At 42.2% G+C, this 26,645-nt stretch overlaps 1 protein-coding gene across 8 annotated transcripts in view; it reads left to right on the top strand.

Moving 5' to 3' along the window:
• The window catches only part of MAST2 (microtubule associated serine/threonine kinase 2), a 237,707-nt gene that overhangs the window by 159,471 nt on the left and 51,591 nt on the right, over positions 1-26,645 (top strand). For all 8 annotated transcript variants that reach the window (XM_051857813.3, XM_051857815.3, XM_051857812.3 and 5 more), the window contains one exon: positions 21,241-21,332. In XM_051857813.3, the coding sequence (XP_051713773.1) occupies positions 21,241-21,332 (92 nt within the window). The remainder of the gene's footprint in view (positions 1-21,240; positions 21,333-26,645) is intronic.

The raw sequence follows: 26,645 nt of genomic DNA, 5'->3' as shown, positions 1-26,645 counted from the left end.
AGTGGACGTTGTAACACGGAAGGTTAAGCCACTGCTTTTAATGCTAGCATCCCATGTTGGAGCACTGGTTTGAGTCCTGACTACTCCTGATCCAGCTTCTTGCTAATGTGCCTGGCAAACAGCAGATGACAGGTCAAGTACTTGAGTTCCTGTCATCCACATGGGTGACCTGGGTAGAGTTACTGGCTTCAGCCTGGCGCAGCCCTGGCTGTTCTGGATGAAGTTTCTTTCTCGCTCTTGCTCTCACTCTCGCTCTCTCTTACTCTGCTTTCAAATAATCTCTCTTTTTTAACAATTTATTTATTTATTTTTGAAAGTCAGATCTACAGAGAGAAAGAGATCTTCCATCCACTGGTTCACTCTCCAGTGGCCACAGTAACTGGAATTGGGCCAGGCTGAACCCAGAACCAAGAGCTCCATCCTTGTCTCCTGCGTGAGTGACAAAGGCCAAGTACTTGGGCCATCTTCCACTGCTTTACAAGTGCAATAGCAAGGAGCTGGATCTGAAGTGAAGTAGCCAGTATTCAAACTGGTACCCATATGGGATGCTAGCTAGCCTCACAGGTAACTGCCTAACCTGCTATGCCACATCACTGACCCCTATAGTGGATTTTAAAAAATTATTATTAAACTAGCTACCATTGTATATTTACAAAGGATATGTATAGTCCACCAGTTTTCTTTGAGTATTGATTCCTAACTTTGAATCAAAGTTACACTCATGTCATGAAATAACCTGTGCAGCTTTCCCTCTTACTCTATTTTCCAGTACACTTTCTATTTTTATTTTATTTTATTTTATTTTTTTATTTTTTGACAGGCAGAGTGGACAGTGAGAGAGAAAGACAGAGAGAAAGGTCTTCCTTTTGCCGTTGGTTCACCCTCCAACGGCCGCCACAGCCAGCACGCTGCAGTTGGCGCACCGCGCTGATCTGATGGCAGGAGTCAGGTACTTCTCCTGGTCTCCCGTGGGGTGCAGGGCCCAAGGACTTGGGCCATCCTCCACTGCACTCCCTGGCCACAGCAGAGAGCAGGCCTGGAAGAGGGGCAACCGGAACAGAATCCGGCGCCCCAACCGGGACTAGAACCCGGTGTGCCGGCGCCGCAAGGCGGAGGATTAGCCTAGTGAGCCGCGGCGCCGGCTTTTCCAGTACACTTTCTAGGATGTGGGCCACTTCCTCCTTCAAAGTTTGTTAGGTTTTTTAAGCTTCCTCTGGTAGGAGTGGCATAGAAAATACATAATAAATTTTATAATGGAAGTGTAGGGCAGGAAAAAATATTTCCTCTACTGTGGATTTTACTGATAAAAAGAATTTTACTGACAAAAGAGAATGTAAAAAAAATAGTTTACTTATGCTTGCAATGTGCATACTCATGCTAAGAGTAAGTAATTCAAAGTGGTGGCTAGAATTTGAGGCTTAAATACCATTTTATCAAAGGGTGCTAAATTATGGAGAAGTGACTAGAAAAATAAAGAGTGCTGGGGCAATAAGAATCCTATAAAAGTGACTAAGAAATGTTTGGTTGGTGAGGGTTATTAGTTAGATATGAATGGTGCTGGTCAAGTCACTGCTGTCTTCAAGAATAAGGATTCTCCAGATTAAGAATTTCTCAGGCACATGAGAGGGAGACATCTTTGCAAATGGAAATTTACATTGTCTTTACTAAAACTGTTGATTTATTTCAAGTGTTCTGGGGCTCTTGAAATCCAGATGGTACCTGGAGGTTTAGATTCGCACTTATTCCTTTTCACTGTGGATTATGACTCTTATAGGACCGTGGAGCAGAGATTTTTAGGTGTGGCTGGTATAATCTGCTGGGAACTGAGTTGTGCTTGCTTTGCATTTCTGATGGTCTTTTTTTGCTATAAAGTAAAGAATTCAAGATTGGCCAGAGTAGATATAATCTGTATCTATTTATTTTTTATTTGAATCAAGATAGCTTTCTCTTTGCTGTTCCTTAGTTTTGGATTGGAAATGGTGGTACTAGCCATGTTGGTCATGACTAAAGAATCTGGTACCGTTTGCCAAATCAGAACGTCTCTGGTATTTGTGGTTGTTCCAGCCTTAGGGGTAGTTACTACTGTCTTCTCTATCTGCTCTTTTTGTTACTGCTGAATTTAGGCTATGCAAGATGCCCCTGCTTTTCTGGATACTTCCCTTTTAAATCAGCTTTAGTTTTAATATCCAGATTCAGAAAGTCCTAGAGGAAAGAGAATGCAAGTTACATTAGGTGTTCAAAAAATATTAGCACCTTGTTGTGACTTAGGGAAAGCTATTAGCCTTTCTGTGCTTTATGTTCCTTGTCAGAATAAAGAGAATGGTAATATTACCTACTTCAAAGGGTTTGAGATACTATGCATAATGCTTTAAACAATGCTAACTTAATAATTATTAACTTATATCATCATATTTTAAATAATCAGCTAAAGTCAAGAGAACATGAAGAAAATCCTAGGGTACCAAAATCAAAGAGAGGAAAATACCTGAACAGTGAGAACCAGGGTTAAAGCTTCTGAAAATGGTGGGTCCAGGAGGGAGTATGCTGTCCCAGTAACCTTGAGAGGAAAACAGGAGAGGCCTTGTCTTACACAGGATGGACAGTTAGAATGGAGACCCTGTCTATAATTAGGATCCTCAGAAGAGTTTGCCCTCAGTGTAGGAATTGGGCTAGGAAAACCAGTAGCATGTGAAGATAAAAAGTTCCTTAATCTCATCTGTTTTTTTGTTTTGTTTTGACAGGCAGAGTTAGACAGAGAGAGAGAGAGAGAGAGAGACTGACTCATCTGGGTTTTTAAATAGAGCACTTGATCATAAAGCACAAGTTTCCCTTGAAAATATTTTAACTGTAGGACTTTACTCCACTGAAATTGATGCCTGGGTTTTTTACCCTAGGTGGCCTAGTTGCTTGTTGTAGGCTGGTGTAACACTGATTTATCTGTCAGAAGTCTGTCAGAAATAAACAAAAAACTTTTCTTGAATAACATATATACTTGAGCCAGGTGGTACAGGATTTTTTTTTCTCAAATAAGTACTTTTAAAAAAAACAAGACTGAGCCGGCGCCGCGGCTCACTAGGCTAATCCTCCGCCTAGCGGTGCCGGCACACTGGCTTCTAGTCCCGGTCGGGGCGCCGGATTCTGTCCCGGTTGCCCCTCTTCCAGGCCAGCCCTCTGCTGTGGCCAGGGAGTGCAGTGGAGGGTGGCCCAGGTGCTTGGGCCCTGCACCCCATGGGAGACCAGGAAAAGCACCTGGCTCCTGGCTCCTGCCATCGGATCAGCGCGGTGCGCCGGCCGCAGTGCGCCGGCCGCGGCGGCCATTGGAGGGTGAACCAACGGCAAAGGAAGACCTTTCTCTCTGTCTCTCTCTCTCACTGTCCACTCTGCCTGTCAAAAAAAAAAAAAAAAAAAAAAGAAGAAGAAGAAGAAGAAGAAACCAACGGGTATCTCCACAAAGGCCTAACAACAACTGCAACAATCCAAGAAACAAGATAAGGAAGACAACATTGATGCTCCCAAAATAACATAACACTTCAATACTAGATTATGAAGATGAGACAGAAGTTATGCAAGAAATGGAACTCTCAAAAAATTGATCATAAGATTACATGGAAGTAATCAAAAGCAAATGCACAAACTACTGAAATTCATGCATGACATGAAAGAAAATCTCTCCCCAAAAATTGAGATCCTAAGGAAGAATCAAAATGAAATGAAGAATTCAATAGAACATGAAATTGAGATCTTAAAGAGAAATCAAAATGAAATGAAGAATTCAATAGAACAAATAAAAAATGCAGTGGAGAGCCTCAAAAACAGAATCATTGAGGCAGAAGAGAGAATATTGGACTTAGAAGACAAAGCAAAGGAAAGTATACAGTCAAACCAAAGAGAAGAAGAGGAAATTAGAAATCTAAAAAACACTATTGGGAATCTACAGGATACTATTAAAAAAAAAAATTGGGTTCTAGGAGTTCCTGAAGGCATGGAGAAAACTTCCTGGGTTTGGAGAAAGAAAGGGACATCCAAGTACAGAAGCACACAGAACTCCCAATAGACACGACCAGAAAAGATCCTTGCCATGACACATTGTAATCAAACTCACCAAAGTGAAACATAAAGAGAAGATTCTAGGCCGGCGCCGCGGCTCACTAGGCTAATCCTCCGCCTTGTGGCGCCAGCACCCCAGGTTCTAGTCCCAGTCGGGGTGCCGGATTCTGTCCCGGTTGCCCCTCTTCCAGGCCAGCTCTCTGCTATGGCCCAGGAGTGCAGTGGAGGATGGCCCACGTACTTGGGCCCTGCACCCCATGGGAGACCAGGAGAAGCACCTGGCTCCTGGCTTCGGATCAGCGTGGTGTGCCAGCTGCAGCAGCCATTGTGGAGTGAACCATCGGAAAAAGGAAGACCTTTCTCTCTGTCTCTCTCTCTCACTGTCCACTCTGCCTGTCAAAAAAAAAAAAAAAAAAAGAGAGAGAGAGAGAAGATTCTAAAATGTGCAAGAGAGAGACACCAGATTACTTTCATAGGATCTCCAATTAGACTCACAGCAGACTTCTCATCAGAAACCCTGCAGGCTAGGAGAAAATGGCAAGATAATAGCCCGAGTCCTAAGAGAAAAATCTGTTATACCAAAATATTATACCCTACAAAGCTCTCATTTGTGAATGAAGATGAAATAAATACCTTTCATAACAAACAGAAATTGAAATAATTTATTACCACCCATCCAGCCCTGCAAAAGATGCTTAAGGATGTGTTAGACACAGAAACATGGTCATCAATACAAAAGAAGGTAAAGGAAGAAAAACTCTCAGTAAAAGGTCAAAGGAAGTTCAAAGTATAAATTAGGAGTATCTCTGGGAAAATGGCAAGGCAAAGTCATTACTTATCAGTAGTCACATTGAAGGTAAATGGCCTCAACTCTCCAGTTAAAAGGCACAAACTGGCTGAATGGAGTAAGAAACAAAACCCATCTGCTTGCTTCCTACAAGAAACACATCGTTCCAACAAAGATGCACACAGACTGAAAGTGAAAGGTTGGAAAAAGATATTCCATGCCAACAGAAACCAAAAAAGAGCTGGTGTAGCCATCTTAGTATCAGACAAAATAGACTTTTAACAAAACAAACAAACAAACAAAAAAACAAAACTATTAAAAGAGACAAAGAAGGGCACTATATAATGATTAAGGAATCAATTCAACAGGAGGATATAACTATTATAAATGTGTATGTACCTATTTATAGGGCACCTGGCTATTTAAAAGAAAGATTAAGGGATTTAAAGGGAGACTTACAATACAGTAGTATTGGGGGACTTCAGTACTCCACTTTCAGCAATGGATAGATCAACCAGACAGAAAATCAAATTTAATCAACAGTATAGACCAAATGGACCTGACAGATATCTACATAACTTTTCATCCTACAGTTGCAAGAATACACATTCTTCTCAGCAGTGCATGGACATTTTTCTAGGATTGACCACATACTAGGCCATAATACAAGTCTCAGCAGATTAAAAAAAAATCAAAATCATACCATGCATCTTCTTGGGTCATAATGGAATGAAGCTGGAAATCAGCAACTCAGGAATATCTAGTGCTTATGCAAACACATGTAGACTAAACAGCATGCTCCTGAATGAACAGTGGGTAATAGAAAAAATCAAAAACTTTCTGTAAACAAATGAAGATGACAAAACAACATATCAAAACTTATAGGATACAGAAAAGCAGTGTTAAGAGGAAAGTTTATAGCAATAGGTGCCTACATCAAGAAATTGGTGATGGAGATAGGAAGAATGCAGGGAAGACTGGAATAGGAATTGGACTGTTAAGGGATGCAGGGTTTCTTTTGGAGTAATGAAAGTGTTCTAGAATTAGATGGTGTTGATGGTTGTACTGCCTTCTGAATATACAAGCTGCTGAATGATACAGTTTTTAAAAGTGACTCTTACATTGTGTGAATTGTATCTCTTTAAAAAGAAAATTAATAGTTACAAAAAAGAATCACAAAGAAAATAAAAATTAGCTACAAAGAAACATCAATCATCCTAAGAACAATCTTCCTAACACCAATAAAAGGAGCCCTAAGACAATGGAATAGTATCTTTAAAGTACTGAGGAAACTATTACTCTAAAGAAGACACCACAGAACTTTATACTTGATAAATTAGCATTGGAAATGAATGAGCAAAGTAAAGACATTTTGAGATAACAAGTAAAATTGGAACAGTTTATCACTATCAAAGCCTCACTGAAATAATTGCTAAAGGATATATTTCAAAAATGAAGAAAGTTTGAGAACCAAGAGGGAATATTAGCAAAGAAATTTAAAAATACATTAAATACATCTAAGCAGGCAATTATTGTATAAAACAATAATTACTAATTTGTCAATATGAAAGTAAGAGAGACCACAATAGCATGTGAGTTGAAAGGGAGTGAAGGTTGGGGGATTAGAGTTAAAGCCTTCTAAGATACTTTAAATTTGTTGAGAAAGGTGGTTGAGAACTGGTTAACCTTAGGCTTTGTTAAGACAAAAATGCTTGTTAAAACATTAATTACAACTACTTTGGGTGGGGGAGGCAGGAAAGAAAGCCCTGTATAATTTCCAAACTAATGGGCTGGAGGTTAAAAAAGACTTGATTAGGAGTGGGCATTTGAACTAGCAGGTTTTTTTGTTTTTGTTTTTGTTTTGTTTTGTTTTTGTTTTTGACAGGCAGAGTTAGACAGTGAGAGAGAGAGAGACAGAGAGAAAGGTCTTCCTTTTCCGTTGGTTCACCCCCCCATGGCCGCTGCGGCTGGCACACAGCGCTGATCAGGAGCCAGGTGCTTCTCCTGGTCTCCCATGCAGGTGCAGGGCCCAAGCACTTGGGCCATCCTCCACTGCCTTCCCCGGGCCACAGCAGAGAGCTGGACTGGAAGAGGAGCAACCGGGACAGAATCCGGCACCCCAACCGGGACAAGAACCTGGGGTCCCGGCGCCGCAGGTGGAGGGTTAACCTAGTGAGCTGCAGTGCCAGCCTGAACTAGCAGTTAACACACTGGTTGGGAGGCCCACATTTCCTATGTGAGTACCTGAGTTCAAGTCCCAGCTCTGCTCCTGATTCCTGATTCCTGATTCCAGCTTCCTGCTAACGTGCACCCTGGGTGGCAGCAGATGATAGCTAAAGTATTTGGATCCCTACCACCCATGTGGGAGACCTGGATTGCATTCCTAGCTCCCAGCTTTTGCCTGACTCAATCCCAGCCATTATAGGCATCTGAGCAATAAACTGTTGGATAGGAGCTCTGTGTGTATATGTGTCTGCCTTTCAAATAAATAAGGTTTTCAAAAAGTATTTTAAGTACTTGATTAGCTCCCCATCAGCCTTGGAAGAAAACTTTGGGTTATAGCAAAAGCTTTTTTTTCTGATGCCTAGTGCCCTCAGGAGGAATTCTGACTGCGAATTTTTACAGAGATAAGTTCATTTGTTCAACAAATACTTACTGAGAATGCTTTGGACATTATTTCTGGGTGATTGGAATACCACATAGAGCTTACTCTAGAGAAGAAACAGACAATAAACATAATGAATGATCTAATTTGTGTAGTATATTAGAAGGTGAAAAGTACTGTTGGGAAAAAAGTGGCATAAAGGGGTTTGGTGGGCCAAGTCACATTCTTAAAGGAGTAAGGGATTTTTCAAAAATTTTTTAATGTGAAAGGCAGAGTTACAGAGAGAGGGAGAGAGATACATGGCCAGAGATCTTCCATCTGCTGGTTTATTCCCCAAATGATACAAAGGCCAGGGTTGGGCCAGAACAAAGCCTGGAGCCAGGAGCTTCATATGGGTCTCCCACATGGGTGCAGGAGCCCAAGGACTTGAGCCATCTTCTGTTGCTTTCCCAGGCACATTAGCAGGAAGCTAGATTGGAAGTGGAGCATGAACCAGTGTCCATATGTGATGCTGATGTCACCAACAGCGGCTTAACCTACTATGCCACAATGTCAGCCCTGGGATTTTGCCATTATATGGCCAAGGGAAGGAATTCCAGATAAAGGAGACAATACATTGCCGCCGAGAGCTGGATGTGTCTATGTGAAATTGGCAGGCTTGGGGCCAGCATTGTGGCGTAGCAGGTAAAGCCACTGCCTGCAGTGCCGGCATCCAATATGGGCACCAGTTTGAGTCCTAGCTGCTCCACTTTCAATCCAGCTCTGTGCTATGGCTTGGGAAAGCAGTAGAAGATGGCTTACGTCCTTGGGCCCCTGTACTGCATGGGAGACCCAGAAGAAGCTCCTGGCTCCTGGCTTTGTATTGGCGCAGCTCTGGCTGTTGCGGCCAGTTGAGTGAACCAACGGAAGGAAAACCTTTCTCTCTGTCTCTTCCTCTCACTGTCTGTAACTCTACCTCTCAAATAAATAAATAAAATCTTTAAAAAAATAAAAATAAATAACCCTGGCAAGAGAAAATGATTAATCAATAACAATTTTTAAAATAGGTAACGATCTTCTTTTATAATTTCTTTTTTTAAGTAGTATTTGTTTATTTTATTTGAAAGCTAGAGTTACAGAGAGGCAGAGGGAGAGAGAGTGAGTGAGGTCTTCCATCTGCTGGTTCACTCCCCAGTTGGCTGCAACAGCTGGAACTGTGCCGGTCAGATGCCAGGAGCCAGGAGCTTCTTCCGGATCTCCTGTGATGGTGCAGGGGCCCAAGGACTTGGACCATCTTCTACTGCTTTCCCAGGTCACAGCAGAGAGCTGGATTGGAATGGAGCAGCCAGGACTCAAACCGGTGCTCATATGGGATGCTGGCACTGCAGGTGGCGGCTTTACCCACTATGCCACAGTGCTGGCCCTTTCTTTTATATTTTCTTCTACACATGCTACAGGGACATACATCATCTTGCTTGTTACACTCCAATAACATCTGGAAGTTCTTGACCTTAAATGTCTCCAAATTCTTTGCTTTATATATTTTTTGAATAAAGGTTTATTTGGTGTACCCGGTAAAGCTACCACCTGCAGTACCGGCATCCTATATGGGTGCCAATTTGAGTCCCAGCTACTCTACTTCTGATCCAGCTCTCTGCTATAGCCAGGGATCTCTGCTATGGGATGGCCCAAGCCCTTGGGCCCCTGTACCCTTGTGAGAGACGTGGAAGAATCTCCTGGCTCCTGCCTTCAGATCAGTGCAGCTCTGGCCGTTGTGGCCAATTGGGGAGTGAACCAGCAGACGGAAGACCTCTCTCTTTCTACCCCTCCTTCTCCTTTGTGTAACTCTTCCAAATGAATAAATACATCTTTAAAAAAAAAACTCTGATAGAATGTAGCCAGGTGTTGGCCAGTTATCAGGTGCTCAAGTTCCTAGGAATAGCTGAGATTTGAGATTGAAATGGCCTAAAAAATCTATAAAGAGGCATTCCAGTCTACACCCTGTGTTGCTTCTAGCTGGGGAACAGGCTCCCTAAGTAAATTACTGCAGCTCTTACAGAAGATCAGAGTTTCTTTGTGCCTGCTAGTTACTAGAGGGAGAGGTTTTGAAGGCTGAGAACCAGCTACTCCCCAATTATGGCCACAGTTCAACAGCATTGCATATTGCAGTCTGCAAGTGTGCTGTAGCCCTGGCTCCACCATCCACAGAAATGGCCGCCATGCAGCCCGTAGGATGAAGTAGGAGGCTTCATTCTGAGTGACTACATCTTTGTAGAAAGCAGCACAGAATCAGCTCAGGGGGCTTCCAGGTTACCTCCCATCAGCCGAATTGATGTGCCTGACTTTGAAATGCTAGATGTTTGTCCTTTCATCTTACTGGGATGAAAAAATTAAGACTTTCTTGTTATCTTCTTGGGGTACTGGGGAAATGGCCAGAGCCTATTGAAATGCAAAACTAGCCTGTGTTGTTTTGGATCTCAGCTGAGTCATGGCATCTGTACCACAGTGTATGACCTTTATTTCCCCCTGGCAGCTGTTACTGATTTGCCAAGTGAGATTATGTGTACCTTCATAAAAAGGCATGTGCCCTGGAAATATGATCTTTAGTGTTTTGGGTTTTATTTTAAATTTTAAGTAAGGCCATGGCAAATGAAGGTAGAATCAATTATCTGTCCCTGAAGCGCCAAAATGTCCTTAAAATTGATCAGTAGCCTTCTTTTCAGTGGCCTTTTTGAGCCTCTTTGTAACCAGTCATGTTATTAAAAAAAAAAAAAAAAAATCTCCAACCTGTGAGAAACTCCTCCCCACTTACCTGAATCCTTTGTGGCCAAGCCCATCCATGCTCACTGTGGAAGGTTAGGTGAGAATTTAATGTCATGGAATACTTAAGTTTTGACTAGAATTTGACCACTTCCCAAGACTAATTCAAAGTCTTTGGGCTTGTGGCTGCCAGGCCTAGGTCACTCATATTCTACCCTGATAAACCTTATATTAACCTTTTCACAGAGCTTGTTTATTTCTGTTCTCATAACAAATACTTATTGACAGCCTACCTTGTGCCAGGCAGTGGCTTGGCCCATCTAGAGCTAGAAGCTTCTTCCTGGTCTCTCATGTGGGTACAGGGGCCCAAGCATTAGGGCCATCTTCTACTGCTTTCCCAGGGCATAAGCAGAGAGCTGGATCAGAAGACGAGCAGCTGGGACACAAACTGGTGCCCATATGGCATGGTGGTGCTGCAGGTGGAGGCTTAGCCTACTATGCCACAGCACTGGCCCCGCCATGTCACATTTAATATAAGCAGTTTACAAACAGCATATTCCCATTTCATCCTTCCCAGCCCTTGTACTATATTATTATATTTCCTTAAAAAGTCAATTCCCTGGCAGTAGGTATTTGACACAGCACTTAGGTTGCCACTTGTGACCTCCCATCCCACATTGGAGTGCCTGATTTGAGTCCTGGCTCCTCCACTCTGGATCTGGTATCCTGCTACTGTGTACCCTAGGAGACAGCAGATAATGGGCCAAATACTTGAGTACCTGCCTCCCATGTGGGAGACCCAGATTGAGTTCTGGGCTTCTCGTTTTGACCTGATCCAGCCTCAGCTGTTGAATGCACTTGGGTAGTAGATGCTTTAGGTGAGTCTTTTATTTCTCTCTCTTCTTTTAAAAAATCAAAAGAAAATAAATATAAAAACTTTTTCAAAAGTCAGTTACCCTTTACAGAAATTTTGTAAAAAGTGATTTTTGTTTATCCATATATTTAGCATTTCTGCTGTTATTTCCTTTGTATTGGTCCAGATTTCTTTTTTTTTTTTTATTTTTATTTTTTTATTTTTTTTTTTATTTTTGACAGGCAGAGTGGACAGTGAGAGAGAGAGACAGAGAGAAAGGTCTTCCATTGCCGTTGGTTCACCCTCCAATGGCCGCCGCGGCCGGCGCGCTGCGGCCGGCGCACCGCGCTGATCCGATGGCAGGAGCCAGGAGCCAGGTGCTTTTCCTGGTCTCCCATGGGGTGCAGGGCCCAAGCACCTGGGCCATCCTCCACTGCACTCCCTGGCCACAGCAGAGGGCTGGCCTGGAAGAGGGGCAACCGGGACAGAATCCGGCGCCCCGACCGGGACTAGAACCCGGTGTGCCGGCGCCGCTAGGCGGAGGATTAGCCTAGTGAGCCGCGGCGCCGGCCAAGTATTGGTCCAGATTTCTAACTGGTATCATTTTCTTTCTGCCTGAAGGATGTCCTCTAATATTTATTAATAGTGGAGGTCCACTGGTAATGAGTTATTAAAACTTTTGTGTGCCTTGAAGAGTCTTTATTTGGACCACTTCTTTAAAGGATAGTCTTGCTTGGCATTGAATTTCAGTTTCCATACTTTGAGATGTTTCTTTACTGTTTTCTGGCTTGCATTTTCTTGCCCAAGGAGAATTCTTGTCATTGTTCTCTTTGTCGTTTTATGTGTTACGTATCTTTCTGAAATCTGTTTGCTCTTGAGAATCTCTCTTTATCACTGATTTTAAAGAATTTGGTTGTGATGTGCTTTGATGTACTTTTCTTCCTGTTTCTTGTACTTGGGCTTCATTGAACCCTGGGATTTGTGAGTTAGTAGTTGTCACCAAATTTGGAAATCTTGGAGTGGGCATTCAGTGCAGTGGTTAAGTTGACACTTGGGAGGGTCAGCATTGTGGTGAAGGTTAAGCCGTAACTTGTAACATTGGCATCCCATGTTGGAGCACCAGTTCAAGTCCTGACTGCACTGCTCCTGATCTACCTCCCTGGCCATGTGCTAGGGAAAGTATGGATGATGGCCCAAGTGTTTGGGACCCTGCCACCCATGTGGGAGACCCTGATAGAGTTCCAGGTTCTTGGCTTTGGCCTGAACTGGCCCCCACCATTGTAGCCATTTGGGTCGTGAGCTAGCAGAAGCAAATAGAAGCGCTTTCTTGCTCTCTCTCTCTCTCTACCTTTCAAATAAATAAATAAATCTTTTTTAAAAAAAAATAATATTTGCATTCCATTTTGGAGTGCTTAGACTCAAGTCTCAGCTCTGCTTCCAGTTCCAGTTTCCTGCTGATTCACCCTTGGGAGGCAGCAGATAGTGACCTAAGTACTTGGGATCCTGGATTTGCCTGACAGTTCCAGCTGTTGTGGGCATTTAGGGAGTGAAGCGGTAGATGGAAAATATCTCTTCTTCCTCCTCCATCTCTCTCTCTTTCTGTTTCTCTGCCTTTAAAGTAAAAAAATAAGAAATAAATCAAATTTTTCTTTTAGAATTGTAAGTATTTTAGCAGTTCTTCAAGTGTTTTTTTCCTTCTGCCCCCTCCTTCCCACACAGGGACTCTTAATTATACTTCTTGTCTGCTTGAGTTGTCTCATAGCTCACTGATGCTCTTTCCCTTTATTTAAAAAAAAATAAAATTTACCATGTATATTTAATATATACAAAATGATATTAGTGAAGCAAAATAACATATTTACCATCTCATGTAGTTAGCCTATTTTTTGTTTTCAGTGAGAGGAATTTAAATTGCATTTAGTGTGAATCCTGTTTACAGGACGATTTTGTTACTTATGTAGTATGTACGTATGTCTTTATATAGTGCGGCAGATCTCTAGACTTCTTCATTCCACATATCTGCTACTTTGTACCCTCTGACCTACATATCCCCCTTCCTTTCCTCCTGCCCTGCCCCTGGTATCCACTGTTTTGTTCTCTATATTTCATCTTAAAAAAAAAAAAAAAGAAAGAAAAGAAAAGATTTCACATATAAGTGAAAACATGCAGTATTTTTCCTTGTTTCACTTACCATAATGCCTTCCTGGTTCATCACCATTGTGGCCTAGTCTTGTGCTTTTCAAGGACTGAATAATTCCTATATGTGTGTGTGCAAGTGTATGTCTGTGTGTATGTCAATCATAGATTTTTTTTTTTTTTTTGGACAGAGTGGGCAGTGAGAGAGACAGAGAGAAAGGTCTTCCTTTTCCATTGGTTCACCCCCCAGTGGCCACTGCGGCCGGCGCACCGCACTGATCCGAAGCAAGGAGCCAGGTGCTTCCTCCTGGTCTCCAATGCAGGTGCAGGACCCAAGCACCTGGACCATCCTCCACTGCCTTCCCAGGCTACAGCAGAGAGCTGGACTGGAAGAGGGGCAACCAGGACAGAATCCGGTGTCCCGACCGGAACTAGAACCTGGGGTGCCGGCGCTGCAGGCGGAGGATTAGCCTATTGAGCCACGGCGCCGGCCAAGCCATGGCGCCGGCCAATCATAGATTCTTTTTCTGTTCCCCTGTTGGCGGACACTTGGGTTGCTTCCATACTTTGGCTATTGTGAATAATGCTGCAGTGCACATGATAGTATAGATATCTTTATGAGATATCTGTATGAGATGGTGATTTCACTTCCTTTGGGTATATTCCAAGAGAGATCCCTGGGTCATACATAATTCTATTTTTAATTTCTTTAGAAACCTCTAAACTGTTTTCCATAGTGGCTGTACCAGTCTACATTACCACCACCAGAGAACAAAGCTCCTTTTTCTTTATAACTTTGACAATATTTTTTATCATTTGCTTTTGATAAATGTGGAAAACTGAATTTCCACGTGCAAGAGAATAAATTGAACCCTTATCTTATACCATACACAGAAATCAATGTACATATATAAAAGATGTAAGTATAAGATAAAAAGCCATACAACTCCTATAAGAAATCACAGAGGAAAGGATACTAGACATTGGCCTTAGCTGTAATGTTGCGAATATTGCACCAAAAGTTCAGGCCACACAAACAAAAATAAATAAATGGGATGACATCAAACTAAACTATATAGCAAAGGAAACAGCAAAATGAAATAGCATTCTGGATTGGGAAATGTATTTGCAAACTTTATTTTCTGATAGGTGCTAATAACTATAATTTATAAAGAATTCATTCAACCAGATAGAGGAAAAACAGCTTAATTTTAAAATGAGTAGAAGACATACATATATATGTCTCCAAAGAAGACATAAAAGTATCCCAATAGGTATATGAAAACATGCTCAGTATATTAACATAATCATCAGAGAAGTACAAATCAAAATCACTGTGAAATATTAACACACTTGTTAGAATGGCTATTATCAAAAAATGTTCTTTCCATTTTAAAAAATTTCTTTTTGCCTGTATTTCATTTTCAATAATTTCTCTTACTATGTCTTTAGTTCATTAGTCATTTCTTTTGTTGTATCTAACATCCTGTTAGTGTTGTCCAGTTTAATTATCTTCTTGGACTCTTCATCTCTTGATATTTGATTTTTTTACTTTATCTTCCATAATCTTTCCTTAACATGTACATGCTTTCCCCTGCTTTAAAAAAAAAAAAAAAAAAAAAGGCCAGTGCCGCGGCTCACTAGGCTAATCCTCCGCCTAGCGGCGCCGGCACACCGGGTTCTAGTCCCGGTCGGGGTGCCGGATTCTGACCCGGTTGCCCCTCTTCCAGGCCAGCCCTCTGCTGTGGCCAGGGAGTGCAGTGGAGGATGGCCCCGGTGCTTGGGCCCTGCACCCCATGGGAGACCAGGAAAAGCACCTGGCTCCTGGCTCCTGCCATCGGATCAGCGCGGTGCGCCGGCCGCAGCGCGCCGGCCGCGGCAGCCATTGGAGGGTGAACCAACGGCAAAGGAAGACCTTTCTCTCTGTCTCTCTCTCTCTCACTGTCCACTCTGCCTGTCCAAAGGAAAAAAAAAAAAAAACCACGGAGGCCAGTGCCGCGGCTCAATAGGCTAATCCTCCGCCTGCAGCGCCGGCACACCAGGTTCTAGTCCCAGTCGGGGCGCTGGATTCTGTCCCGGTCACTCCTCTTCATGTCAAGCTCTCTGCTATGGCCCGGGAGTGCAGTGGAGGATGGCCCAAGTGCTTGGGCCCTGCACCCGCATGGAAGACCAGGAGAAGTACCTGGCTCCTGGCTTCGGATCAGCACTGTGTGCCGGCCGCATCACACCAGCCTTGGCGGCCATTGGAGGGTGAACCAACGGAAAAGGAAGCCCTTTCTCTCTGTCTCTCTCTGTCACTGTCTACTCTGCCTGTCAAAAAAAAAAAAAAAATGGAATTTAGCTATAATAATTATTTCAATGGTCTTTTTGCTAATTCTGTTATTTGTGTCCTATCTGGGTTTGTTGATTACAGCTCATATTTTCCTGCATTTTAATGCCTGGTTACTTTTTTTATTACTTACAAACACTTGAATTTTACCTTAGCTTAATGGATACTAATTTTTTTATTCCCTCAAATATTTTTGAGCCTTGTTGTAGGTCACAGTTAACTTTCTTGTGAATAGTTTTATTTGTCTGTGGTGTTTGTTTTTTTTTTTTTTTTTTGGAGGGTAGTTCTTAAGCTTTGTTATGTGGGACCAGAACATCATTTGGGGTAATTTTTTCTTGTTGTTGAGACAGTACATCTGGGTACTTTACCTAGTGTCCTCTGAATTATAAGGTTTTACTTCTCTGACTATTCCCAACACCTTGTGAGCAACAGGAAGTATTACAACTGCTGCTTTTCTTGGGTGCTTCCCTATGCATTGATTACCACTCATCTGAAAACTTGTATAGAGCTCTCTGCAGCTCCCCAGAGCCCTCTGACACTTTCCACTTGCTACAACTCTCACCTCGCTCTGGTTTTCTGTCCTGCAAATTCTGGCCACCACAAGCTCCCTGTTTTCCTGACTTGGCGAGACCACCAAGTGCTCTGTGGACTCACTCCCCTGTGCTGCTGAAGGGGAATTTGTCCAGATAGAAAGCACAGTTTCAGGATTGTCCTTGTTTGGTTCCCCTCTCAGCAGTTTTGGTCCTGCATTGCTTCAGTTTTGTTCTGTTTTATTAGTTGTCTAAGGTGAAAGATCAGTTTATTTCCTTTTGCTCTATCATGACTGGAAGCAGAAATCTGTTTTGATTTCTATTTTAAATGGTGTTTTGTTGAGAATAGACTTTAGGGGGACAAGAACAGAAGCAGGAATACCAATGAGGAAGCTATTTCAGTTAATTTGGATAAGAGGTAGTGGTAACCTGACTCAAGGTGGTAGTGGTAGAAAATACTGGATTTTGGAAATATTTCTATATTAAAGCCAACAAGACTTATTGGAAAGGGTCCAAACTGACATGTAGGATTTATTTATTTTATCTTCATTTTGTATTTGAAGGCTTCATGAGAATTTATGTGAGTTGCTGAAGATCAAATCACTAATCTCAAACTCAGATCTTCTAACTCCAGAGTCTGTTTCTTCCTACTGAGCTACCTGTGCAGTAAAGCTACAAGTAATATCAAGCAAAAGAAACATTTTCCTGTTTGAAAAGCCAAAGGAGCATTACACAAAAATTGACATGAGTTTGCTGGTTCTTAGAGTATGGATAGAATTGGGTAAGGTAAGGAAGGAGGGCATGCTTGTTTAGAAGAGTAGTGTGAACCAAAGTGTAGTTGAAGTCTGGGAGGTATCTTTCTGCTCAGGAATTCCTGGGTCTGGGCAAGTTACCCAAAGTCCAGTGTGGTTTCACTCTGCAGTTACTCATGTTTAAGAACAACAACAACGAAACCTACAAAAACTGCTATAGGTGGGGCAGGCATTGGGGCAGGTATTGTGGCCAGTTTGATACCCAGCTACTTGTACTTCTAATCCAGCTTCCTGCTAATGTGCCTGGGAAGCACTGAATTATGGCTCAAGTACTTGAGTTCCTGTTAACCACAAGAGAGACCTGAATGGATTTCTTGGCTCCTGACCTCTGCCTCACCCTGCCTTGGCTGTTGTGCCCATTTGGGAGTGAACCAAGAGATCAAAGATCTCTGTTCTCTCTGTTACGCTGTCTTTCAATTTCAGTTTTTAAAAAGCCACAGGGCCTATAGTTTATTTCCTTGAATATTTTAATCTTATTTGCCCTCAGAATAAGAGATTGAATAACACTAAATATGTTTCTCTTTAAGAAAACACAAAAGACAAAACTTTCAATAAGAATCTTAACTAAGAAAAAGTAGATTATTTACAAAGACTTACTTTGAATGGCCATGTTAAGGAGTTTGAATTCTGTTCACAATGTGATGGGAAGCCATCAAGGAGATTTTAAGGAGGAAGACACATGACCCAATTTATAGCTTTAAAAATGTTATTCTGGCCAGTGGACAAAAAATAGACTGCTATATGAGGTTTGGGGAGGGATTGGACAGGAAGAACCAAAGTGGAAAGGCAAGATCATTCCAGAATCATTTACAGGGTGGGTAGTAGTAGGGATATAAGTAATGAAAATTGTTTTGGATGTGGGTATAAGCCTCATCAAACTCAACATGTAAGGTCTATGTGTTTTATTGAATGCAAATTATATTCCAGTTTTTTTTTTAAGGAGGGAGTTATAAATAATGTTAAATGATGTTGATAGCTTACGTTAGATGAGGACTGAGTTTACCATTGGTGGTGGTGATCTTGTTAACAGTCATTTCAATGGCAAAATGGAGATGTGTGTCCAATGTGGGCTAAAGAGAGAATAGAAAATGAGGAAGTGTAGACACAAGTGCAGAACCTCTGTATGGATTTGTCCTGAACAGGAGGACAAAGAAAGGAGCAAGGGTGTGGAGAGGTAGGGATTGTCTGTGAAAGGTTTTCTTGTTTAAGTAGGAAGACATGACAACATGTGTTTGTACTGATGAGAATAATCCAGTGGAAAGTAGAAATTTATGGTCCAGGAGGGAGTTGGGAGAGGACAATGCAGACAAAGATTGCTGGAATAGGGGAGCCCACTTAGGTAGGCACATGTTCTTTCCTACTATTATTACAGGTCTGAAAATTACTTTTGGGACACAGATTCTAGTGGGCTAGTTGATTTTTGTGTAGGAATATGTAGCTGTCTTTGTGTTATTTCTGTTTTTTTTCCCATCTTTAAAGAAAAAAGCAAAGTTGGCAGATGAGGGGGAACTCTGGGAAGGGTACTGGAAGTTTGAGGAGAGGATAGGAGTTAGCTGTCTTAGAAAAAGCATGAGCTTTTTTCATAAAGGGATATCAGCTTGCATGATTCTGGGCTTTCTTTGGCTACCCTTGGTTTCAGGGTTCAGCTGCAAAACAGATAGATAGAAAGTTGGGTTTAAAAGGGGTAGAATTTTATCAGGACTCTAGTATCTTTTGGGAGATAGTAAAGTTTCACTTAGTGTTGGAATTTAAGACAAGCATTCAGAAAAGAAATAGAGACTATAGAGAATTTGCTGATGACAAATTGAGTTTAAGCAGGCATGGAGGGGTCAGCACTGTGGTGTAGTGGGCTAAGTCTCCGCCTGCGGCTTCAGCATCCCATGTGGGCACCAGTTTGTGTCCCAGTTGCTCCTCTTCCAATCTAGCTCTCTGCTTATGGCCCGAGAAGGCAATAGAGGACAGCCCAAGTGCTTGGAGCCCTGTACCCACGTAGGAGACCCAGAAGAAGCTCCTGGCTCCTGGCTTCAGATCAGCCCAGCCTTAGCCATTGTGGCCATTTGAGGAGTGAATCAGTGGATCTGTAACTACCGCTCCAATAAATAAATAAAATATCTGTATTAAAAAATGCATAGTGTAATTTTGAAAGGTCTGGTGGGAGACTGTGTCGAGATGGGAGGCCTGGGGCTGGTATTGTTGTGCAGCAGGTTAAGCCACTGCTTGAAATGCTGGCTTCCCATATCGGAGTGCCAGTTCTAGTCCCAGCTGCTCCTTTTCCGATCAGCTTCCTGCTAACGTACCTGGAAAAGTAACAGAAGATGGCCCAAGTACTTGTCCCCTACCACCCATATGGGAGACCTGGATGTAACTCCTGGTTTCTGGTTTCAGCCTGGCCCAGACCCTGCTGTTGTGGTCACTTGGGGAGTGAAACAGCAAATGAAAGATCTCTCCCATCTTCCCTCTTCTTCTTCCCTCCCTCTCTCCTCCCTTACTCTCTCCCTCTGCCTTTCAAGTAAATAAATAATTTTTATGTCTTAAAAAATAAAGGATAGGTGGCTGGCACTATGGTGTATAATGTAAAGCTACCGCCTGCAGTGCCAGCATCCCATATGGGTGATGGTTTGAGTTCCGGCTACTCTACTTCTGATTCAGCTCTTTGCTATGGCCTGGGAAAACAGTAGAAGATGGCCCAAGCACGTACACCCACCTGAAAGGTCTGGATGAAGCTCCTGATTCCTGACTTGGGATCGGCCCAGCTCCAACCACTGCAGCCATTTGGGGAGTGAACAAATGGATGGCAGACCTCTCTCTCTCTCTCTCTCTCTCTCTCTCTCTCTCTGCCTTTTAAATAAATAAAAATAAATCTTTATAAAAGTAAAGGATGGGAGGCCTGGATGTATGATAGGGATTGCTGAGGTACTTAGGGTGTGGTTGGTTTCCTCCTAAAGGTTTCTTACAGGAAGCTCCCACATAAGCTCTTTGTTGAGATTGATCTCAATGCTTCAGGTCGCATTTCCAGTGCTTCCTTACCATAGTGTGTAAGTCCTGAAGGATCTGGCTGTGTGTTCCCTGTAGTTTCTGTAACCTTCTGCATTTCCTATCATCTCCCCTCTAACCACCCACTGTTGTTTTGGCTGTTTCTTGAATATACCAGATTTGTTCCTAATCGGGGCTTTTTACTTTTTAACTTTTTTTTTAACTTTACTTTTCTCTACCTCTTGTGTCTGGGCCCTTTGTTTCATTCATATCTCTGATCAAATACCATCTCCTTAGTCAGGTTCCCTCACTACCAATGCTTCCACTCCCTTGCTAGTCTACTTTCTTTTTCCTCTCTCCTCTCTTATCTCATAGCACTGTTCAATCCAGTTATGAGAACAGACACTTTCTCTAGTTCCCTGATGTTTCCTTGGTACCTAGAACCATGCCTAGTGCCTAATTAGGTGTTCAATAAATATGTGAATGCCAGACGTTCCTAATATCTTTAAAAGATAGAGTGACTTTCAAATAAATTTGTACATACTTTTTAGTAATAGATATATGAAAAGGCTTTTCATCACAATCTGGTTTTTGTCCAACCACAAGAAAAATAGCAGGCATTAACATATAATGCAAAGCCATTTTTATAGAAGAGAGACAGTGTTGTTCTGTAATTTATAGAAAAATAAGAATAGTGCTAAAGTCATTGACTAAACAGTTCTTTAACCAATAATTTCTGGCCCATGCCACAGCTCAATAGGCTAATCCTCCGCCTGTGGCGCTGGCACACAGGGTTCTAGTCCTAGTCAGGGTGCCGGATTCTGTCCCGGTTGCTCCTCTTCCAGTCCAGCTCTCTGCTGTGGCCAGGGAGTGCAGTGGAAGATGGCCAAAGTGCTTTGGCCCTGCACCCCGTGGGAGACCAGGAGAAGCACCTGGTTCCTGGCTTCGGATCAGCGTGGTACACCAACCACAGCAGCCATTGTGGGGTGAACCAACGTTAAAGGAAGACCTTTCTCTCTGTTCTCTCTTTCACTGTCCACTCTGCCTGTCAAAACATAAATAAATAAAAATAAATAAATAATTTCATAGACTAAGTTCACAGTTTCATTTTTATAGGGAGAACATTATTTTTATGATATACGAGAATATTTTGACTTTTTTTAAATTAAATTTGCAGCAGTCATTCTTTATTAAATATTTGCATTTGTTTGGGGAGCAGAACTAAACATTGGAGAAGTACAATGGCAATATGCAATTCAAGATAAAAGTCAAACCAGTGATAGATATTATTCTAAGGTCAGACCCAGTAAATTATAGCATCAAATAGGTACACACATTTAGCACATAGAATGATGTTATCCTTCTGCTTCTCAAAAGCCACTCAAAGGCTCCAGGCCCCGTAGTAACTGGCATTCTCTTTTCATTGCAGTTGTCGGACAAGTAACCGCAAGAGCTTGATTGTGACCTCTAGCACATCACCAACACTACCCCGGCCACAGTCACCACTTCATGGCCACACCGGTGAGTGTTTGAAGATTCAGAAAGGTTGAGTGAAAGCCTGGCCGCAGGTGCCAGATTTCTGTCCTACTTCTCACTTGGTGCAGTTCAGTATATTACATTGTCACTTGACTGACTGAAATACAGAGCTTAGAGGTTTGTTTTCTGTAGGAGAATGTTTAGTCTGCTTTGACGCTTAAGTTGTTTCTTGTTTGCTTAACATTCCTTTTAGTCTTTTATGTACCTTGGGGTCTGGTATTTACCTTGAATCCATGACCACTATTCTAGTTTGTTCTAGGGTGTTTAAGGCTCCAGTCATCTTGGGACATGTAATGAGGAGTCTGTTAACCAATTGTCCTACCATGCCCAAGGATCAGGACTCATGGAGAAGATTTTCTGTCCCGTGGGACTCTTGTTAACTTTCTGCCTGTTAGATTACAAGGCAACAAAGGCAAGAAGAATATTTGTTTCTCATTGACTTTGATTTCACATACTGGAATTGAAGCAAATGACCTCATGAATTTAGACTCTGTCTAGATGTGGGCTTCTCCAGACAGTGTATGAGCTGGTTTACTTGCCTTTGTTTGAGGCATATATTAAAAATTATGGACCTTGCATTGGTTTAGGCTGACTGTACCTCCCAAGGGAGAGACAGAAGACTTTATTTGAGTTTCATTTGTGTTTTGGCCTAGATATGTATTCTTGCAATTTGTTGGAGGGGTTACTGTACTGCTGTGCTGTTCATTGCTACATTGTTTCCAATGGAACCTAGGGTTAATGGAAATAGGTCAGGCTTGGAATCATAAAAAGCTGTTCTGGGCTTGCTGCCTGGGTTTGGCAAGCTGTAGATACTGTTGTCCTAAGCCTGGTCATTGTCTGTCATTAGATAATAAAAGAGGAATATCAAAGCAATGAAACAGGACAGCATCAAGCTGAGTAAGATAGGTCCATTCCTCTTTCACAGCTGCTCACAGTTTACTGAGAAAGATGGTGTTTATGCATGCATTTGCAGCCCCTGAGGGCATTGAGAGTCCTGATTCTGAAACTGAACTTTGCCCTGGGGAGAAAGGTCCCTCTTGGACCTAGATAGTCTGAGCCTAGTGGCAAGCTATTCAGGGTATTCTTGGCCATTTAACAAGAATCAATTAACCTCTCAAATAACCAAGAGCACAGGGGTCTTGGAATTGGAGACATATTTGATCTTTGAAGCAAAGCTCTTATTGTGCCTAGATACTTTCTGCCAGAAAATTGACTGGGTCCTGGATTAGCTTAAATAGCACAGGATACCCTAGAACTTTTTAAGAACTCAGCAAACATGATGTGACATTTTTTTAAATCATATAGAAATAAATTTAGCATGTCTAAACCTTGACATAGTTTCACAACTGTAATGTGAGTACCGGGTAGTAATTACTACTGACTGTTCCTCTCTAGGATGATTATCTCTCTAGAGTCCTGGCAGTTAGAATTTGGGACTAAATCTTTCCTACTCAAGTGGCTTTGATTGAGAACACCACCTGCACTTTTCAGCCAGCCTGGGTCTGTGGACTTAAATTTGAGTTAATATATGTAGTATGCTTAATTCTTCATAAATGTCAGTGTCCTCTTCTTCATCTCTTAGTAAACCACTGGAGAAAATCCAGGGGTGAGGGATAGACATAAAAGCCCAGTCCGTGGACTCTGTTTTGATCTTTACATTTTTCCTTTGTTGTTTTGAGTATTTATTTGATTTTATTCCACTTTATATCATTTTATCATCAGTTTATACCTTTTAAAAATGTTATCCTAGAGTTTGCAATATAAATTGGTAAGTGATCCATCCTACATACCTGTGTATCGTATCTCCTTATAATAGCAAAATATACCTAAATCTTCCCTCTGGTCCCCTGTTTCATTGGTGCCATTCATTTCACTTATACATATGCATATATGAAATCTACATAATCAAATACATTGTTACCATTATATTAGACACTATGAAAGAGGTTATATAAATTAAGTAAGAAAATAAGTTTTTTCATTTTACCTTTATTAATTTTTGATACTATCTTTCTTGAAAAGAGCTCAGTTTCTCACTCATAATTTTCCTTCTTATTGAACAACTTATCATTTCTTGCAGAAAACATCTACTGGTATCAAGTTTTCTCTTTTTTTTTTTGAGAATATCTTTATTTCTCCTTTACTTTTTTTTAATAACTAGATATTTTCCTTAAAAAAGAAAATTTTTATTTGTTTGAAAGACAGAGTTACAGAGAGAGACAGAGATCTTCTATCCGCTGGTTCACTCCCCAAATGTCCACAGCCAGGAGCTAGGAGCCAGAAGCTTTGTCCAGGTCTCCCATGTGGGTGCCAGAGGCATTTTCCACTGCTTTCCTCAGGCCATTAGCAGGGAACTGGATTGGAAGTGGAGCATCTGGGACAATAACTGATGACCATATGGTGGTGACTTAACCTACTACACCACAATGCTGGCCTCTCTCCTTAACTTTTTTTTTTTTTTTGAAAAAAATTTTTTAAATTTTTATTTATTTATTTGAAAGTCAGAGTTACACAGAAAGCAAAGGAGAGGCAGAAAGAGAGGGTGTTTTTTTTTTTTTTTTTTTTTTTTTTTTTTTTTTTTTTTTTTTGACAGGCAGAGTTAGAGAGAGAGAGAAAGGTCTTCCTTTTGCCGTTGGTTCACCCCCCAAATGTCAACTACGGCTGACACGCTGCAGCCGGAGCACTGCGTCAATCCGAAGCCAGGAGCCAGGTGCTTCTCCTGGTCTCCCATGCGGGTGCAGGGCCCAAGCACTTGGGCAATCCTCCACTGCCTTCCCCGGGCCACAGCAGAGAGCTGGACTGGAAGAGGAGCAACCAAGACAGAATCCGGCGCCCTAACTGAGACTAGAACCTGGGGTGCTGGTGCCACAAGTGGAGGATTAGCCAAGTGAGCTGTGGTGCCGGCCGAGAGAGGTCTTCCATCCCATGGTTCACTCCCCAGATGGCTCCAACAGCCGGAGTTGCACTGATCTGAAGCAAGGAGCCAGGAGCTTCTTCCAGGTCTCCCATGTGGGTGCAGGGGCCCACGGACTTTGGCCATCTTCCACTGCTTTCCCAGGCCATCGCAGAGAGCTGGATCGGAAGTAGAGTAGCCGGGGCTAGAACCGGCACCTCTATGGGATGCCGGCACTTCAGGCCAGGGCGTTAACCCTCTGCGCCACAGCCCTGGCCCCTCACCTTCACTTTTGAAGGATAATTTCACAGGGTACAGAATTCCAAGTTGGTCTCTTTCCAACACCATTATCTTGCTTGTGTGTTTTCTGAGAAGTTCAGTGTGGTCTTCTCTGTGATCGTTCATGATAAGATACTGTTTTCCTTTGGGTTCTCTTTCAAGACTTTTGCCTTAATCTTTGATTTTCTTACTTAGAATATGATATGCATGTGTGGTGTTTCTTTTAGAATTTATCTTGCTTGGTGTTTTCTGATCTTGGATCTGTGGCCTGGGTGTCTGATGTTAACTTAGGGAATTTTTGTTATTGTTGCTTCAAATAATTCTTCCGTTCCTTTCTCTCGTCTCCTTTTTTTTTTTTTTTTTAAAGATTTATTTTTTTATTTGAAAGTCAGAGTTACACAAAGAGAGAAGGAGAGGCAGAGAGAGAGAGAGAGAGAGAGAGAGAGAGAGAGAGATCAACTCCCCAATTGGCCGCAGTGGCCGGAGCTGCGCTGATCTGAAGCCAGGAGCCAGGAGCTTCTTCCAGGTCTCCCACATGTGGGTGCAGGGGCCCAAGCACTTGGGCCATCCTCTACTGCCTTCCCAGGTCTTAGCAGAGAGCTGGATCAGAAGTGGAGCAGCCGGGACTAGAACCGGCACCCATATGGGATGCCGACACTGCAAGCGGAGGCTTTATCCTCTAGACCACAATGCCGGCCCCTCTTCTTGTTATATTTCTGTCATGTTACATCTTTTGCAGTTGTCCCTTGGTTCCTGGATATTCTGGGGGGATATTTTTTCAGTCTTTTTTTCCTTTGGTTTTCAGCTTTGGAGGTTTCTAACATCATATCTTCAAGCTCAGAGATGTATTTCTCAACTGCATTCAGTCTACTAATGAGCCCATTTCAAGGGCTTTCTTCATTCCTGTTACACTGATGTTTTAAAAAATCTCTAGCACTTCCTTTTATTTCTTTCTTAGACTTTCTATCTCTGGATTGGCATTGTGGCATAGCGGGTAAAGATAGCACATGCGATGCTGGCATCCCATATGGAAGGCAGTTTGTGTTCCACCTGCTCTACTTCTGATCCAGCTCCCTGCTAATGGCCTAGGAAAAGCAACAGAGGATCACCAAAGTATTTGGGCCCTGCCACCCATGTGGGAGACCTGGATGTAGTGCCTGGCTCCTGGTTCTTGGTTTTGGCCTGGCCCAGCCCTGGCCATTGCAGCCATCTAGGAAGTGAACCAGTGGGGTGGAAGATCACTCTCTCCCTCTCTCTCTGTAGTTTTGCCTTTCAAATAAATTAATTAATTTTTAAAAGTAACTGAAGTAATAGGTCTTTAATAATATGGTGGTAAGGTCTGGGGAGAGGAGAGGTGTTTTGTGGCACTATGATTAGGTTTCAGTCTTTTGGCAAACCAGTGTCCCTGGGCTGTGAATTTCATCAGTGCTTCTTTGTTTTATTCACGTACCTTAGGTGAGACTGCATGGCTGTAGGAGGCTGGAATTGGGTGTTTACTAATAGGTTCTCCTGAGGGAGGCCTTGTTAAGGAGAACAGAATGCTCTGATGTTTCATTAAAAAAGAGGGAGATCCTTTCCTCTGCTGATGTCATGAGAACATTTCCCTCAGTGTTCACCGTGAGGACACGGTACATGGTAGAGATACTGTGGATAAAACTCAACGAAACTGTGAGAACCCCTACATGAGTTTGTGCCCCTCGTGTTTTCACTCTCCGTGCAGTCCATGCTGAGCCTTTGACAGTTCATCAGGTTTTTCTACCCTGGCCCTGGTTCCCATGGAAGTTTCTGTTTTTAAGTTTCCGTAAATTATGATTTCTAGTTCTACATATTTGTCCTACTTTGGAGGCCATGGTTTGTCCTATAACCTCACTTTTCTAGCAGATGGTTGAAGTGTTGTTGTTTTCAATTTGTTCAGCTTTTTACTTGTTGTTAGGACAGAGTGGCAACTCCTAAGCCAGGCCAGAAACCAAAAGTCAGTTTGTTTATTTTTGTTACTTGTATTCTAATGTATAACTGCCGTACTTTGTGTGTTTGTTTTCTTATTGATGAACATCATACCACTTTGGACCTAATTAGGAGGCCAAAACCAGACAGTAATTTAAATAAGTGATGCTTATTCATTTTTG

The sequence above is a fragment of the Oryctolagus cuniculus genome, chromosome 7 (genome assembly GCF_051225735.1).
Source record: "Oryctolagus cuniculus isolate XC-2025 breed Fujian yellow rabbit chromosome 7, ASM5122573v1, whole genome shotgun sequence".
NCBI classification, from domain to species: domain Eukaryota; kingdom Metazoa; phylum Chordata; class Mammalia; order Lagomorpha; family Leporidae; genus Oryctolagus; species Oryctolagus cuniculus.
The sequence above is the reverse complement of the archived record's forward strand: the minus strand, read 5'-3'. Positions and strand labels throughout refer to the sequence as shown.